Source organism: Azolla caroliniana, unplaced genomic scaffold, assembly GCF_043228905.1.
Source record: "Azolla caroliniana isolate FFs.n. ecotype wild unplaced genomic scaffold, voAzoCaro1.0.p SCAF_1, whole genome shotgun sequence".
Taxonomy (NCBI): Eukaryota; Viridiplantae; Streptophyta; class Polypodiopsida; order Salviniales; family Salviniaceae; genus Azolla; species Azolla caroliniana.
Genome location: NW_028230436.1, coordinates 29976639 through 29991479, shown reverse-complemented (window position 1 = coordinate 29991479; position 14841 = coordinate 29976639). Strand labels below are relative to the sequence as shown.

General features: G+C 36.6%; 1 protein-coding gene across 1 annotated transcript; it reads right to left on the bottom strand.

Annotated features, from left to right (window-relative positions):
- Positions 1-7112: 7112 nt before the first annotated feature.
- Positions 7113-14439, bottom strand: LOC147869592 (uncharacterized). The gene is made up of 3 exons (XM_087331061.1): positions 14271-14439; positions 8956-9030; positions 7113-8869 (listed from the first exon to the last, which is right to left on the bottom strand). The coding sequence occupies exons 2-3, from the start codon at positions 8978-8980 to the stop codon at positions 7659-7661; spliced, it is 1236 nt and encodes a 411-aa protein (XP_087187187.1). The 5' UTR covers positions 8981-9030; positions 14271-14439; the 3' UTR covers positions 7113-7658.
- Positions 14440-14841: the final 402 nt, after the last annotated feature.

Genomic DNA, 14841 nt, shown 5'->3' with positions numbered 1-14841 from the left:
AGTTATAGTTTTCATGGCAACAGAACAAAACAACATAAATTACAGTAGTTGGAACATCATTGTTATTTACATTTTTGTAGTTGGAGCATCACTATATTTAAAATAAGTCACCAAGACAAGTTTCATGAATGATTTGTGAGCTCTCCATGATGATGATGCTTAAACCAGTAATCAACGAGAAAATGATTTTACATCATTTAGGATACTCAAAGGTCATTCAATATCTTCAAGTATTTATCACTAACAACATAACATCTAGAGGATCAATTAAATATGTAGCACACAATTTTTACATGATATTGCATAAAGGAGGGTGAAATATCTACTAACTAAAAGTACATTGTGACCGTCTATAAAGTGAAAACCTTTTCAGTGGGTTCAATAGCATAGTCGAGATAAAAAAATGACGTTTGGTCGGTTGATTTTAGGAACACAATACCAATTGTATTTTTGGCTTGGCTTCACAACATATATATGCATGAGATAGTTTTTTTTACTATATGCCCGATACGAAACATTATTGAGCATAACTTCCGTGTGCTTACATAACTATCTTAATGGATGCTTGGATTGTTCATTGCTTTACATATATTGAGCATGGGTGTTGCTAGGTAAGGATCTTTAATGAGCACATATGTCGTTCATTCAATTTCACACATTTAATGTGTTATAGCATACAAGTTTTGTACCTTTTTATTAAAGACCGGGACTTCTTTACACTGAGACCATAAAATGCCAATATTTATGACATAGCTCGTGACAACTTCTAATGATGAAGTATACACTTTGCCCATACCAAAGTTTTGTTCTGAAGCGATGAGACACAAGACACAATAAATGTCTATTCATAATATAAAATAAGTGGACCTAATGCCAAATGATGAAATTTTCAAGTTGCCTATGTAAAACTTTGTGCTTTTCCTCACATTTTAGAAATGTCATCAAAATGATTGAGTTACTTGGTTTATTAGTTACAAACTTTTTTCCCCAACATGATAAAGAGTTGAGAAGATCATAATGCTTTTCAACTTTCAAAATCTCATACCCATGGCTTATGGAAGGCAATCAATTGATATGATTTGTGAAAGTGTCATACAAAGAAATGAATTTCCTAACTTGCTCATTGTAAAGTTTTCCAACTTCTCATGTATGAAGGTGCAACATGGTACTCATAGGGTTCCAAGGCTTTGCAATACTAGGTAGCAAGTCGAACCACCATTCCAAGATTTACACCCCCATACATTGCCATCATGGTTATGGTGGACATAACATTGTTCCCATGCTAATGAAAAAGGCACTCTCAATTCATTTTAGGGGGTGACCTAAGGCTACCCTCAGAAACAATCAAAAGCCTTACAAAACAATGACAATTTTGGGCCAAGTAAGAATTGGGGATAGGAAAAAGTAGTAATCATGAAGAATTGTAAGAGAGCACACTTTCTTTTCATGTTATATTAATTGAGAAACAACTTAACATGATGATACACATATTCATATTCCTATGGAAAAGGGAAGAAGCCTTGAAAGCACAACATATGTACCATTGGTAAGGAATGATGTGTCTTTAACACTTGCGGACTTTGTAGAGATTTTCTATTGAAGAATAGAACAACAATCCGCTAGTTGATAATGAAGACAAAACTGTCATGTGAATTATATTAATGACGACTGGAAACATCTAGTAGTACTCTTTGCCTTTCCAAAATAAAGAAAGTAGGTAGCATGAACTTAGTTCAAAAATTGACAGTTCATTAAATGAGTTCCAAAAGAAAACATTTGAGTTGAAATTATCCATCAAATGCCACATAAATTGAAGAAAGACGAAATTATTTGCATTTTCATCCTATCCACAATTTATGTTGATTAATTGAAAGTCACATAGTGCCATGGCTAGTGAGCACTAGTTGTACAAATTTGAGTTGAGTTATAGGGATGGAATAGTGTCGAAACGAATACGATTTTGTTTGTGGATGCCAAGGGGAATGGATAGATGAACAGTCACATGTTAAAGTTTGAGTAATTGGTGTATAAGAAAATAAAGTCTATCTCATGGTTAGGACGAAAGTTTGAGTTCCCATGTGGTTATGCTTAATATTAGAGAGTTTGTAAATCCATTATGGGATTAACAAACAAAAGGGAGAATGGGCAATCAATTTTGAAATTTACAACAAAAAAATATCCAAATTAAAAAAGAAAAACATATGGACACTCCTTTCTCAAAATGTTAACTCTATGAATTAGCTTTGCAAAAAAGGAATGCTGATTTGATCATTCCCAATGACTATAACAATATATTGAGTAACATTCCAAGAAACACGCAGTATTTCACAAAAACTTGTCATGGAAAATGCTGAAGTTTGCTAATAAGTACATCATGATGACTAGCCGTAATGTATTCATATGGTTCATATTCAAGGCATTTCTTGAGGGTTCGTACTATAATCATCAAGAGCTAGTTTAAGAAGATTTGGAGATTGAATTTGCTATAACGCTTCGTCGACCCAAATAGGTGTTCCACTTTATCTTTTGGACAATTATGACATGCTGATTTGCTAATTTAATGAGACGTTTCATAGAATACACACAATCAACTTGTTTGGAAAAAAAACCAACTAGCTAGTGTGTCAATCCTAGAACCTTTTACAACATGCAAAAGGCATACCAATGCCTTGACATTTTGGTCGAGGGAATAAAAACACGACCGTCTCTATATTAAGGTAGTGGACAAGCACAAAAAGATTTTTACTTGCCTATATATGGGGCAAACATCTCATAAAATTCTAGGGTGCAACTTAAAGAGAATAAAGCGGATGGAACACAAGGAAAGCAAATTAATAGCAGAGAGGCAATGGATTAAAATGAGATCGGTTCACCTTTATCGCATTTGAAAAGGATGTCATTCCTTAGATGCTCTTAAAATCCTTTAATACTTCACACTTTTTAGCTAACTTTTAAAGAGAGTGAGAGGCAAAGTACCTTAGAGTCAATCAAAACCATTTATTTACATTGAAAATTAAAGCATTTTACATACATTAAACTTTCAAGATCAATTTCTTGCAATTGTAAGTTAGCTGTGGCGTCAGCCTACTTGGGAAGTGCACCTTGTCATAATGCTCACATTCATCATATTTGAAAATTGGGTGGTTTTCCTAATACTTTCGATATAGCTTTGCAAACATGATCTTTTACTCAAGCAAAAAGCTTCAACATACCCTTGGTTTTTTCTTTTTTCTTTCCTCGTGATGTTGCTTGGTATTGCCCTATTAGCTCAAATGACATATGTAATTGAGAAAAAGGAAATTGACATTATTTAAATAGTGCATAAAATTGTTTGACAAGGGCATTTTGCAAAATATTGATAAATTATGACATTTGCTGGAATCCAAAGGTGTTTCTAGAGTTTTTCCTGCTACTTCTCTTGCCACCCTTAGAACCTTGCTATAGAATAATTGTCATTAAGTTTCAAGGTTAGGAATAAGTGAATGAGAGAACCTTGCTATAGAATAACTATGGTGGTGCAAGCTATAATATTTTAATCTCTATATATCGTCAAAAATATGAGAATTTTGATTGAGTAATGCTCTTATTATCCAACATTTCCATGAAATTCCAAGTTTTGCATTGCATCAAAGGAAGTAACACGACTAAATTCAAATATATTAAAATATTGAAACAATGTGGGGAAATGTTTCAATAAATCTATTTTTTTTAATCAAAAGGCAACAAGCCTTTATCACACATTGCTCTCAACATGTACCAATATGTATGTGGCTAGATTATGTTTGTTCTTTGAGGACTACACTTTGGAAAATGGCGAAAATATAACGTGTCATCTTCTAGGTTGGTTCTGTACAACAAAATTGTGGAATTGAATGAGGTGTTGGTCCTTGGATGAAAGATATAGTCATGCCAATAATGAAAACTGACATGATAAAAAGCAAGAGGAACATCTTTCTACTGCACCAAAGGCATTGCATTATACATGGTGTAACAATGTTCATCCTTGAAAGTGTTTGTGTGACAAGTTCATCGTTGAGGTTGTGATGGATTGGGTTCATCAAAGCCTTTTTTCTTTACATACCATGCCAAGTTCAAACATTAACAGACCGCACACCAAAGCCCGTGAAATTTGAGTGAATATAATGTCTTTAGACCATGCCAAATGGAAATGCCACCACCATATGACATTCTTTTTTCTTAGTGAAACAAAAAGAATTTCCAATTTCTTTTGTTTGTGAAGATTCAAGAATAGGAATCTTTGTTGGAATTCCATAAAATGCTATTCACTTATGATATATTTGTTTTATCTCTCGCTTTTTCTTTTTAAAGGGATTTTTCTTTTTCCTTAATAATATATTTATATTTTTGAAGATAATAATGTATTTTCCGAAAACATGCATCTATCAAGGAGTAGGAAAATGTGTATCTTGTAACTTGATCATGTAACTATAACCATGTTCCACTTGATGTGTTTAGTTTCTCAAATATTGGGACTTAATTTATAAGATAGATCTAGTTTGAGAGTAGAAATGTTATTGCACATTATTGTAATGTATTTTTATCACCTTCGCCACATCAAGCTATGGTGGAGATCTTATGCCCTTGTTGCCCTTCATGTGATAGATTCCCTGATTTTACAACAATGAAATTTGCCACAAAAGAAATCCTTTTAACCTCGTAACGTATTTCTTCAACCCAACTTGCAAAACAAAATTGAAGGCATTTCTTATACTCCAATAGAACCATAGCCCCCAATACTTTAAGTACTCAACAATAACTTTGAAGTTGGGCCCCACTCTACTCTCCACATATTGCATTCCAAACCAATCGTGCTATTAACCAAAAACAAATTGATGCTTACTATTCTCCACATCCATTTAGCAAAAGAAACACATTTCTCTCTGTCTCTCTCTCTCTCTCTCTCTCTCTCTCTCTCTCTCTCTCTCTCTCTCTCATTTGATAATGAAGATGTTATGACATAAATGAGGATAAGGTGCCCAAGAGAGAGCTTAGTTGCGAAAACTTCCTAATCAAAGTTCCTTTTAGCTTAGGGCCTATTGTGATAGTCCATGGAGAACATCGAACAAGAACCCATTTCTCATACTCCACAAACCCCGTACCTAAGGTACTCAAACATAACCATATATGATGAGTACAATGAAGCTCTATCTCTATGAGCGAAAACCCTTTCAAAGGCTAACACAATCAATGAAAATGGTATGCTTATTAGTTTTAAACAAAATCTATTTAGGGAAAACATTGTGTTCGGTAGGTAATGATTTTCCTAGTTAACAAAATTAACAAGCCCATGATTTACGAATGGGCATAAAAGGAATCTATCTCTAGCAACTCTTCAATCATTATATATATATAAAAAACATCCACTACCAAAGACCACATGTTCACCATTGGCCACCAACGAAACAATTTTGCATGAAATGGAAGATGAGATTGTCATCCTAAATCATACGCTTGAGGTCACCACTTTATGAAACAAGTAATGTGCCATGTGCTAGATTCCTTCATCACTCAAAGAGCTCTATATTTAATATAAACTTATAATAGATATCATTGGCGTGCATAATGAAGATCAATTGTTTTGTAATGAATGACCAAAATTTTCGTTAATTCTAGAATTGGGCCAAAAGACTAGGCAATCCAAATATGGTCATACCCACGAGGTATATTAAACCTAGGTTCCATAGTTCTAAAGGCCATGGTCTACTTGCATGACTCTAAAATAGCATTTTGCATTGCCTTGAGTTTAAATTATAAACACTCAAAGTAGAGCAGAAAACAATATATTCTTTAAAAAAAATTGAAAGAATAGTTTTTGTAACCTCAGCTATACATTGGCTTCAAATGGTGCATTTTGGTACTTAGTGATATTGTGCCTATTGTTTAGGTTCACTTTGGTATATATACACACCCCTTTTGCAAGTAGTCGACGATGTTAGGCCTTGTGTTTCTTGATAAATAGATTAATATACTTTTGAAAACAATGATGTCATATTTACACATTGTATTTGTGTTGCTCAAATACTCAGCTGGTGAATCCTTAGACAAGTTTTTTGTCCAACAATTATTTTGATGGTACGATAAATCCATTTGAGGATTTGATGATCCAAGGAATATATTGAGAATTTATCCAAAATCCTATGATCGAATGAATGCTTTTATAAGTCACAACAATCAATTGACAAAACTCCATTTCACCATCTTATCTTTATTGGATACAATGCTAACTCAAAAAGGACATGATGACCAAAGCACTTCTAAATTAAAGATAACAACTGATTTTATTTTTTACTTTATTTTTTCCACTCAAATTTTTTGAGGCCAACTTGAGAGCTACCTCAAACCATATTATAGCGATTCAATTGAGGATCTACCGTAAGCGAACCAATTTGGGAGTTTATTTTTTTGCAGAATGTGACTTACTTTATTCAAATGTTCAATTTGCAAATCATTTGGAATGACCAATTCATGTTGTGATTACTTCTTTGGTTCAATCAACTTATACTTGATAAATATAAATTATTGGTAGGACACGCCATGCCACATTGGCTGCCTTTTCATCAAAATATGATTGGATACATACACATGATTGTACTTTTCTTGACTTAACCCATGGCTCGATTCATAAATGGAACTGTCACGTTTTCTACCAAAGTAAATGTAGATGCACATCACAGGGTTTACGTATCTTGGTAGACTCATATAGTGAAGCAGGTAGTAGCTGCATGAATTGTTGTATTTCCTGAGGGGACCCAAGGTTGGAGACAGGAGTCAACATGGTGCCCTACTCAACACCACTTTTCTGATGTCTTAGTTTCAACAGTACGTACAAGGACTCAAACAAAGATTTAGATCCTTCAAATCACATGCCATGATCTTCTGCCCAATAATGACAAAGTTATACCCTTTCTGATTCTATAGATTAAAGATAGATGGATTCTCATGGTAACGACCATATTGCAAATTAAGCAAGAAAGATTCATAAATTTTGGAAAAGAAAAATCATAGTATGCAAAAATCACATGATAAAAAGTAATGACTACTCAAATTTAGACGTGAAACCCAAAATTAAGAGAATGTTTGCAAACCAAAAGTAAAACATTAATGTGTGACATTATGCTGGATACTATTTGAAGATTTCATCGGTTGCATGTTTACATTCTTCTGGATAAGAGAGATTCTTGACCATTCAAACCTCTCAAGATGGCTTGATAATGCCATTAAAAAGCATGTATATATTGCATGAAGATAAAATCATTTTGGGAAAAAAATATCATAATTTCCGAAGATCCTCGAAGCTTTCCAGTGATTTCAGCTTTCTCGTGTTTTCCGCTGATTCTTCAATTCCAACACCTTATCGGCAAGAAAGCCTTTTTAAGTTCAAATTTCCATATTCCCCCATTCCTCTTCCCCCCTCCCCCTGACCCCCAACTACAAAGAAATGGCTACTATAGACATAAGTAGAGATACTTCCAAAAATCAAGAGTTTTTGAGTCAATTGCCTGTTGCCATTCTCGTGATGTCAACGTGGTAAGTTCTATTAGTAAACTAAAATTAACAGAAAGTAGTGCTAGCATGACATTTTAACATTTTCTTTACCTATATAAAAAGGAAACAACTAAAGAGAAGTAAAGAAAAAATCACATCTTCTTGGCTATGCGGCCGAGCATATCTTTCATCGAATGGAGGACTGAAATCTTCTCATTCTCATATTCTCTCGTCGCCTGGAGCATTTCCTTACCAATACATACAAGTTCCGAGAGCATGGTGTGGACCGTTTTTGTATGGGCTTTTTTTGTGGGTGGAGGGGAAGCTTCTGTTGGCTCTGGCATTGGTTGTGGCTTCTCTATTATAAGAGGTTTCTCAGTAACCCGAGGTCTTTTTTGTTGCTTCTTTGTTATCCCCTCTGAAGCTCTAATACCATCTGGATTTGGATGTAATATAATAGCTCCACTATCTTCACCCTTTACATTTACCTCATTCATGAGAGGAAATGGAGGATGCTTGGATATAGGCACAACCTCCGCATGGAACAAGTGATTATTATTATTATTACTATTATTGATATTGTTACTCATGGCACGAGCCCCCATGTAAAAGTCAATCAAATCATAGAATCGACACTTTTGTGATTCGTCTTTATTAGAGAGGTGCAAATCATCTTTGTATTCTTTATAGACTCTGAGCCACTTTTTCCGGCAAGCTTCCGAATCCTTATCAAATCCAAAGCAACTGTTGGTCATCTCACGCTCAACGATTTGCCACAGGTCTACCCTTTGCCTTTGAGGATTAGTGAATGTTGGGTGCATTCTTCCTCGTATATGAATAAGCTGAGCTACCCACACATCTTTCCATCGGATCTTTTCCTTCGTTTTATTTACATCCCGACCTTCAGGGTCGAGTGATGCTCGTTTTGACCGTTTCTTGGCCTTTGATTTGTCTACCAGTGTTTCTTCATTAAGTGAGATATCCTCTCCTCGTTCGGGTACCAAATGGGCACTCTCTAAAAGAGGAGTAGAGTTAGGTAGAACAGAAGTGGAGGCCGAGGTTGGTTGAATGGTATTACTTCCTTCCACTATCAATGTGCTACTGGTCGGAGCTGAAACTGAAGATAAAATATTCCCAACAGATCCCATAGTTGCTTCAGATGGTGAAACCGAATTGGATGCAACCACAGTTGGAGGAATTGGTTCAGCTTGAGCTTGAGCTTGCGCTTGCGCTTGAATTTGAACTTGTTCAGTTTGAGAACTGTGTGCATCTATTGATGATGGAGGGAGCGGGGTTCCATTATTTGGTTCGGCGATGCTTTCCTCTACTTTTATAGATGCTAGAACTACACTAGAAGCGGCATCTAACAGAGGAAGAAAAATGAGAAAAGATTTTGACTATCCTGAATTATCTGATGAACTCAAGAAGATTAGGGTATGCAGTAAAAACCTGAAGCCATCACATCACCCGACATTTGTCAAACCTTTAGAAGCACGTAGTTCCTCACAACTCTTCAATCTGCAGCTGCATAAACACCTCTAAAATCTTTCTCTCTCTTTATCTCTCTCTCACTCACTCACACACACACACACACATTGAAGAATTGCTTTGCAGAATGTAGGTGTTGAATACATGAACTTCTGGTCTCTGCCAGACAGTATAAAACTGACCTACATCCCTCTGGTCACTCTCTCTCTCTCTCTCTCTCTATGGAAAACAGGTAAAAATTTGCTGTTGCTTCGTAATTTTGAGGACAGTACAAACATGCTATATACAACTGCAGCAATGAAGGTCGCTCTATGAGAATGCTGAGAAGATGTGTGCACAAGAGAAGATTCTCCATGTCATGTTGCTGTGATTGAATCCAAGAGAAGCCCAGACCAACCCCAAGTTGTGAGGAAATCTTGCCTTCTTTCCTCTGCTGCTGTTACAGGCATGACCATATAATATCCCATGGTGAGAATTTACCGTAGTGTTCTATACACGTGGATAAGTGTGGGGGTTAAAAGAGAGTGTAAAGAAGGGGAAGATTACTTTTAATCCTCGGGATTGAGACAACCCATTAGGCCAAGTGTGACCCAAGGCTCCCAGGCAAGTTCACACTTGGGTTGTCTCAATCCTGAGGATTAAAAGTAATCCTCCCCTTCTTTCACTCTCTTTTAACCCTCACACTTATCCACGTGTATAGAATACTACAATAAATTCTCACCACAGGATATTATATGGTCATGCCCGTAACAGCTGCCTCTGGAGCGGCGTAAGTATCCCACTTACTCTGCATACTAGAACCAAGTTATGCCATGGCACTCATTACCAACTAGAGCATATACACTTCTTGACACACCACACGGTGATGGTGGAAACTCTACAAAAGACTTATTTTATAGTCTCTTGAATCATCACAATGCCACATTGCAATGTGCCTGTGGAATATCCTAATCTTATGAGCTCAGTGATGGAGTTCCATCAATTCTTATCATAAGATAAAACAAATACCTGGCCTTTGCAGAATGCTCCCCAAGAAAGCTACCAAATGTAAATCCCACATCACGAAACTCATAAACTGAACTGTGAGCCTGAGAGAAGAGCTATAAACATTGAACCTGTGATTTTTGGTACGTGATCATTCACATCTATATACACAAGTGGGATCATAATTGAACATAGTGGGCATTCTTCTGCCCCATGTCTCCCAATCAACACTGACTCAATGTCTGATAGATGTACTCCAATAAGAGATCGCCACTGAATCTCTTCTCTAAATGGCAATAAATAAAGGATCTGAACGAAGTAAAAAAAAAAACATCTCTGTAAAATGAAGTGTGAGAAGGATGCAATAGGAAAGATGAAATGCCTCTGAAGAGGAATCTAAATTTTGAACTAAATTCTTCCATCGCAAGAGAGTAAGGCAAGTGGAAAGTTTTAAAAACTCCTTAGTCAACAATAGCCCCTGGATGAAGAGGTTGGACAGGATGTACCTACTGTTGCATCTTAGGATCTAAAACCCCAAGCTACCCTATAAGTTGAGAGGAAACACTATTAAGTCATGCAAGGCAGAGTATCCACTCAACCATCAGATCCAAACAAAGGCTTTGGACAAGTGACTGCTTCTATGTAAAGGGTGAAACATATACACTGCCCTGAAACCCAAGCAAAGTAAGACTGTCCAGATAATAGCCATAATGACATTATATACCTGCCGGATCTTGATAGAATCCTTCACGGTAGTGACTTAACATTGTGGAAAAGCCATATGCAGCAACAAGGCTTCCATGAATTCCGAGTTCTCACTGTCATAAGGTTTTTCTCTAGCATGCTCAAAAGCCTTATAATAACAGAAAAAAATTCCAGTATAGAGAAGCAGAAAACCACCATGAATAGCATTTGGAAGATCTGGAATGCAGATAACGGCCCAAAACTCCAAGAAAATTTGTCGAGTAAGTCCAGAAGTCCATCCCTAGGACAAGCCCCAGGGATTGATCCTCCACGCATAAGCAGCATCATTTCAATGAAAGGAAGCAAATGAGAATGGGCAGCATCTGGATACACTATTGGCCAAACATATGAACAGAGTTCATCTAGTGCATGCTTTGTCTCATCTGAGGTCAGTTCCTCCCAGAGAAGCTCTGAATAGAATTAGTGGCAAAATCAAATTCAGTATGTTGAGTATCCTTACTGTCTTGGAAGGATGTCATGTAGAATCCCACCAGACACTGATGAAAGACTGCAACTGAATTGCTATTCATTCTATCTGCCTTTTGAATCCATGACAGGTCAGCTAGTGCAACTCTTTCCCAATCAGCCATTATAGAATTCTGTGATGTTACTTATCTTAATGTGTCAAAAGTTTGGGCGGGCCTGTGAGGTATAATTCATTTTTTTCCATGACACAATGCATGGATCCATATCTATTATCAATTATGAAAACCAGATACAAAGATGTTGATCCTCCTAGGCAGGGATTGTAACATGCCATCAGAAGCATACTGGTTAGTAGGCAAAGCAAGAAATCTAAATAATCAAACCAGTATAACTTATTACACTCAAAGAAAGCAACAGCAATGGTGCAATATGGTGGCAATAGTGCTCCGTTAAAATTACACCAACTCTTCTTTGCCTTTCGAGGCTCGGGCAGGATTTTTTATACAAGGGAAAACGGCGGACTACCTTGACGGTCTATCCCTCATAAAGTAATTATCTTTTCTAAATGTCCTACATTCTCTGATTGCCAAAATGACCTTTCTTGTTCAGATATCAAAATGGCCCATGCTGAATCTTACATTAATTGATCCTAAAAAGTGGGAGGTAGATTTCAAATCACTAGGTGGTAACAGAGGAGAAGTAGGACTGCAAGGAGGAGCTTGCGGATAACAAAGCTGGCATCTAGATAACCACTTCCGCCCCACATTGAACTGTAAAAGAATGTGATGGAAGTGGCAGGCGAGGCCCCCATAGACCTGAATCCAAGGATATCTGGAAATAAGCAGAACGAGATGACAAGATCAGATATTCTTATCAGAATGTTAATCCTATCACCACATGTTGCAATTATACAACAGAAATCGAGGAAAGCCAAGGTAACAGGGAACTGTGGATACTGACAAGGTTCAAAACCCTTCATAATATACTCTGGATACCATGGGTGGAGACCAGTCAGTTCAGAGCCAGAAGCAATGCAGGATTTTGCAAGGAAAATTTTGGCGCATTGGGGTCAGAACCCCTGTCAAGGAGTATGCAACCAGATAAAGACCACCCATGAGGTATGCCACTACATCCAGGCATTGAGGTCACAATCGCTTACAACCAATAATGAATTGAGACCCTTGAACAATAGTGACTTATTATCCATGTGATAACTGCGCTTGAATAAGTGTGGATGGAAATTATGATCAAGTTTGTCACTTCCAGCATTTCATACATGGATCTGAAACAATAGACACGTCAGACATCAATGCCTCCCAAAACTGGAACATCTATCAGATCAATTAAGCACATACGAGATTTTGCTGATTAGTTTCCTTGATCTGGGAATAAACATGTCTTTAGCTGAAAGCATGCTCCTCTGAAGAAGGCAATTGTGCATAATAGAATGTAATCATATCATCTTCTAAACATAAAAAATCAGTACATATCAGTTGCAGCAACAAAGCTTTCATCAGGCATCTTCTAAGTAGAGAACGAGTGGTCTATGACAAAGGAAAGGATAAGCAAACCCTCTTCTTGAGCAAAGGTGATGCAAATCTCTCATTCAGCTGATAGACTGCAAACAAATGCAGCAATAACTGATGATGCATTGGGGAAAACTATATCGATTGTCAATTGATCCACAATCAAATCTCTATATGAGTTCCTTGCATGACCCTTTCGAGGGCTTGCTTTGGCTATCAACTATGACCCATGGCTGCATATTCCAGTTTCCAAAGGCATAAATCCTTTGCGGTTCCAAACTTAAACATGTAGATTACATGAATTTTTCTTTCAAAATAGTCTGCATCGTTTGAACAACCAAATCATGGCTATTGCTCTCCTATATCAGAATAAACTTTTACAATTCCATATGCCACGCATAGAAACAAAAGATTCTATTATTTGTGCTTAACACATAAGGTTCTTCGTTATCTTTAGAAGAAAACCTTTTGGGAAATTTCCAAGAACTACGCCCCAGTCCTGGCTTTTTCCATTGCCCTATTGAGCACAAATAGAGCCTGTGGCTTCTTCTTGTCATTATCCTCAAGAGAAATGGGCAATTTCACTGGATTTCTCCTGCCAAACCCTTTATTCTTTTAAATCCTGACAACTGCCAAGTAAGTAATGCATAACTTCATGAGGAATTTTCCATCATTTGTAATATGCTTCTCATCATTGTGTTTATAGAAAACATTGTTAGTTCCAAAGGCAAATCATAATAGCAAGTGTCCACTTGCTTTGTTCAGGAGACCAAAACTTGGCATTGAATTAATTGAGCTCAGCATAAAACTTGGAGGTTATGACATCTCAAGAAAATGAAATCAACCTCAAAAGAAACAATTTAAGCCAGATTGAATCACACACAGCAAATGGCAACCACGTTTCCCATTGAGTGAAAAAGCAAAAGACTCTATACCTAATATGTTTGAATAAAAATTCATCACCAAGAGCTTAAAATTCTTAAATTCTATCAAAGGCTTACAAAATCCCTAAATTCCATCAAAACCTTAGAAAGAATACTGAATTTCGTTGAGTTTCATCAAAAAATCTAACTAAATACTGACAAAAGTGTAAAGTTCCAAAATCGTATCCAAATCCTAAACCCTAAATTTGATTAAAATCTCTAACAGAAATCCCGAATTGTATTACAATTTCCAAATTTTCAACAAAATCTTAAAATTCCTTACACAGCTGAAAAATTCATCAAAGGGTATGAGAAACCCTGAAATTCTCATTAAAAGCTTTAAAAAACTTGAATTACATTAAAGCCTTAAAAATCTCTTCTCTGCTTCTTCTAAATGAGGATTAAATACAAACAGATCTTATAAAATATGGGGACTGTAGAAGCCATAAAGAGTTTATGAAGCATACATAATTCACTCATTTAGAAAAGAGAAACCAAGCCAGATTGAGCAGATCTGGGAGAATTTTGGTGAATTAGAGCAGTAAAACCAAATAAAAATAGAATGAAATAAATTACAATGGAAATTGAACGAGCTAGTTAGATTTGTTCGTTTAAAAATGAGAGAGAGAGAGAGAGAGAGAGGAGCAGAAGGAAAAGAAGAAGAAGAATTTACCTGTGTAGAGCGAAGTAGACAGAAAGAGGAAAGAGTGGGGGAACAGAGCGCTATGTCTCACATCGTTTCTTCAGCAAATCGAAGGAGGAAGAGTGGCAGAAGTAGTACTCTGCGAGTGTTTCAGAAGACGAAGAAGAAGAAGAAGAAGAAGAAGAAAGAGAGAAAGAAAGAAAAGAGCAAATAAAATAAAGAGATAAATAAGCCCAAATCTTCATTATGGAAAACCCATATCTTCTCTCTCTCTCTCTCTCTCTCTCTCTCTCTCAAACATGTCTCACTTTGATCTTCTCACCCACTCTCTCTCTCTCTCTCTCTCTCTCTCTCTCTCTCTCTCTCTCTCTCTCTCTCTCTCGGGTGAAAACCTCCTCTTCACCTTTGTGCTCTAGAATATTACCCAATACACCGTATAATCTTCACCGTATTGTATTGCATTGGCCGTCAAAGATTGTTAGGCCGTAGGCACCCCGCGCCAGGCCATATGCAGAGCAAAAGTGCTTTAGAAGATTATTGTTGCTTCACATGCATGATGAATGCTACGGTCCTCATGAGGAAGCCCACGTGATATGGTGCA

Coding starts and splice junctions, on each gene's coding strand:
- LOC147869592 (XM_087331061.1), bottom strand. CDS start 8,980: ATGTCGGGTGATGTGATGGCTTCAG. Junction 8,870..8,955: donor GGGTGATGTGATGGCTTCAG/GTTTTTACTGCA, acceptor TTCCTCTGTTAG/ATGCCGCTTCTAGTGTAGTT.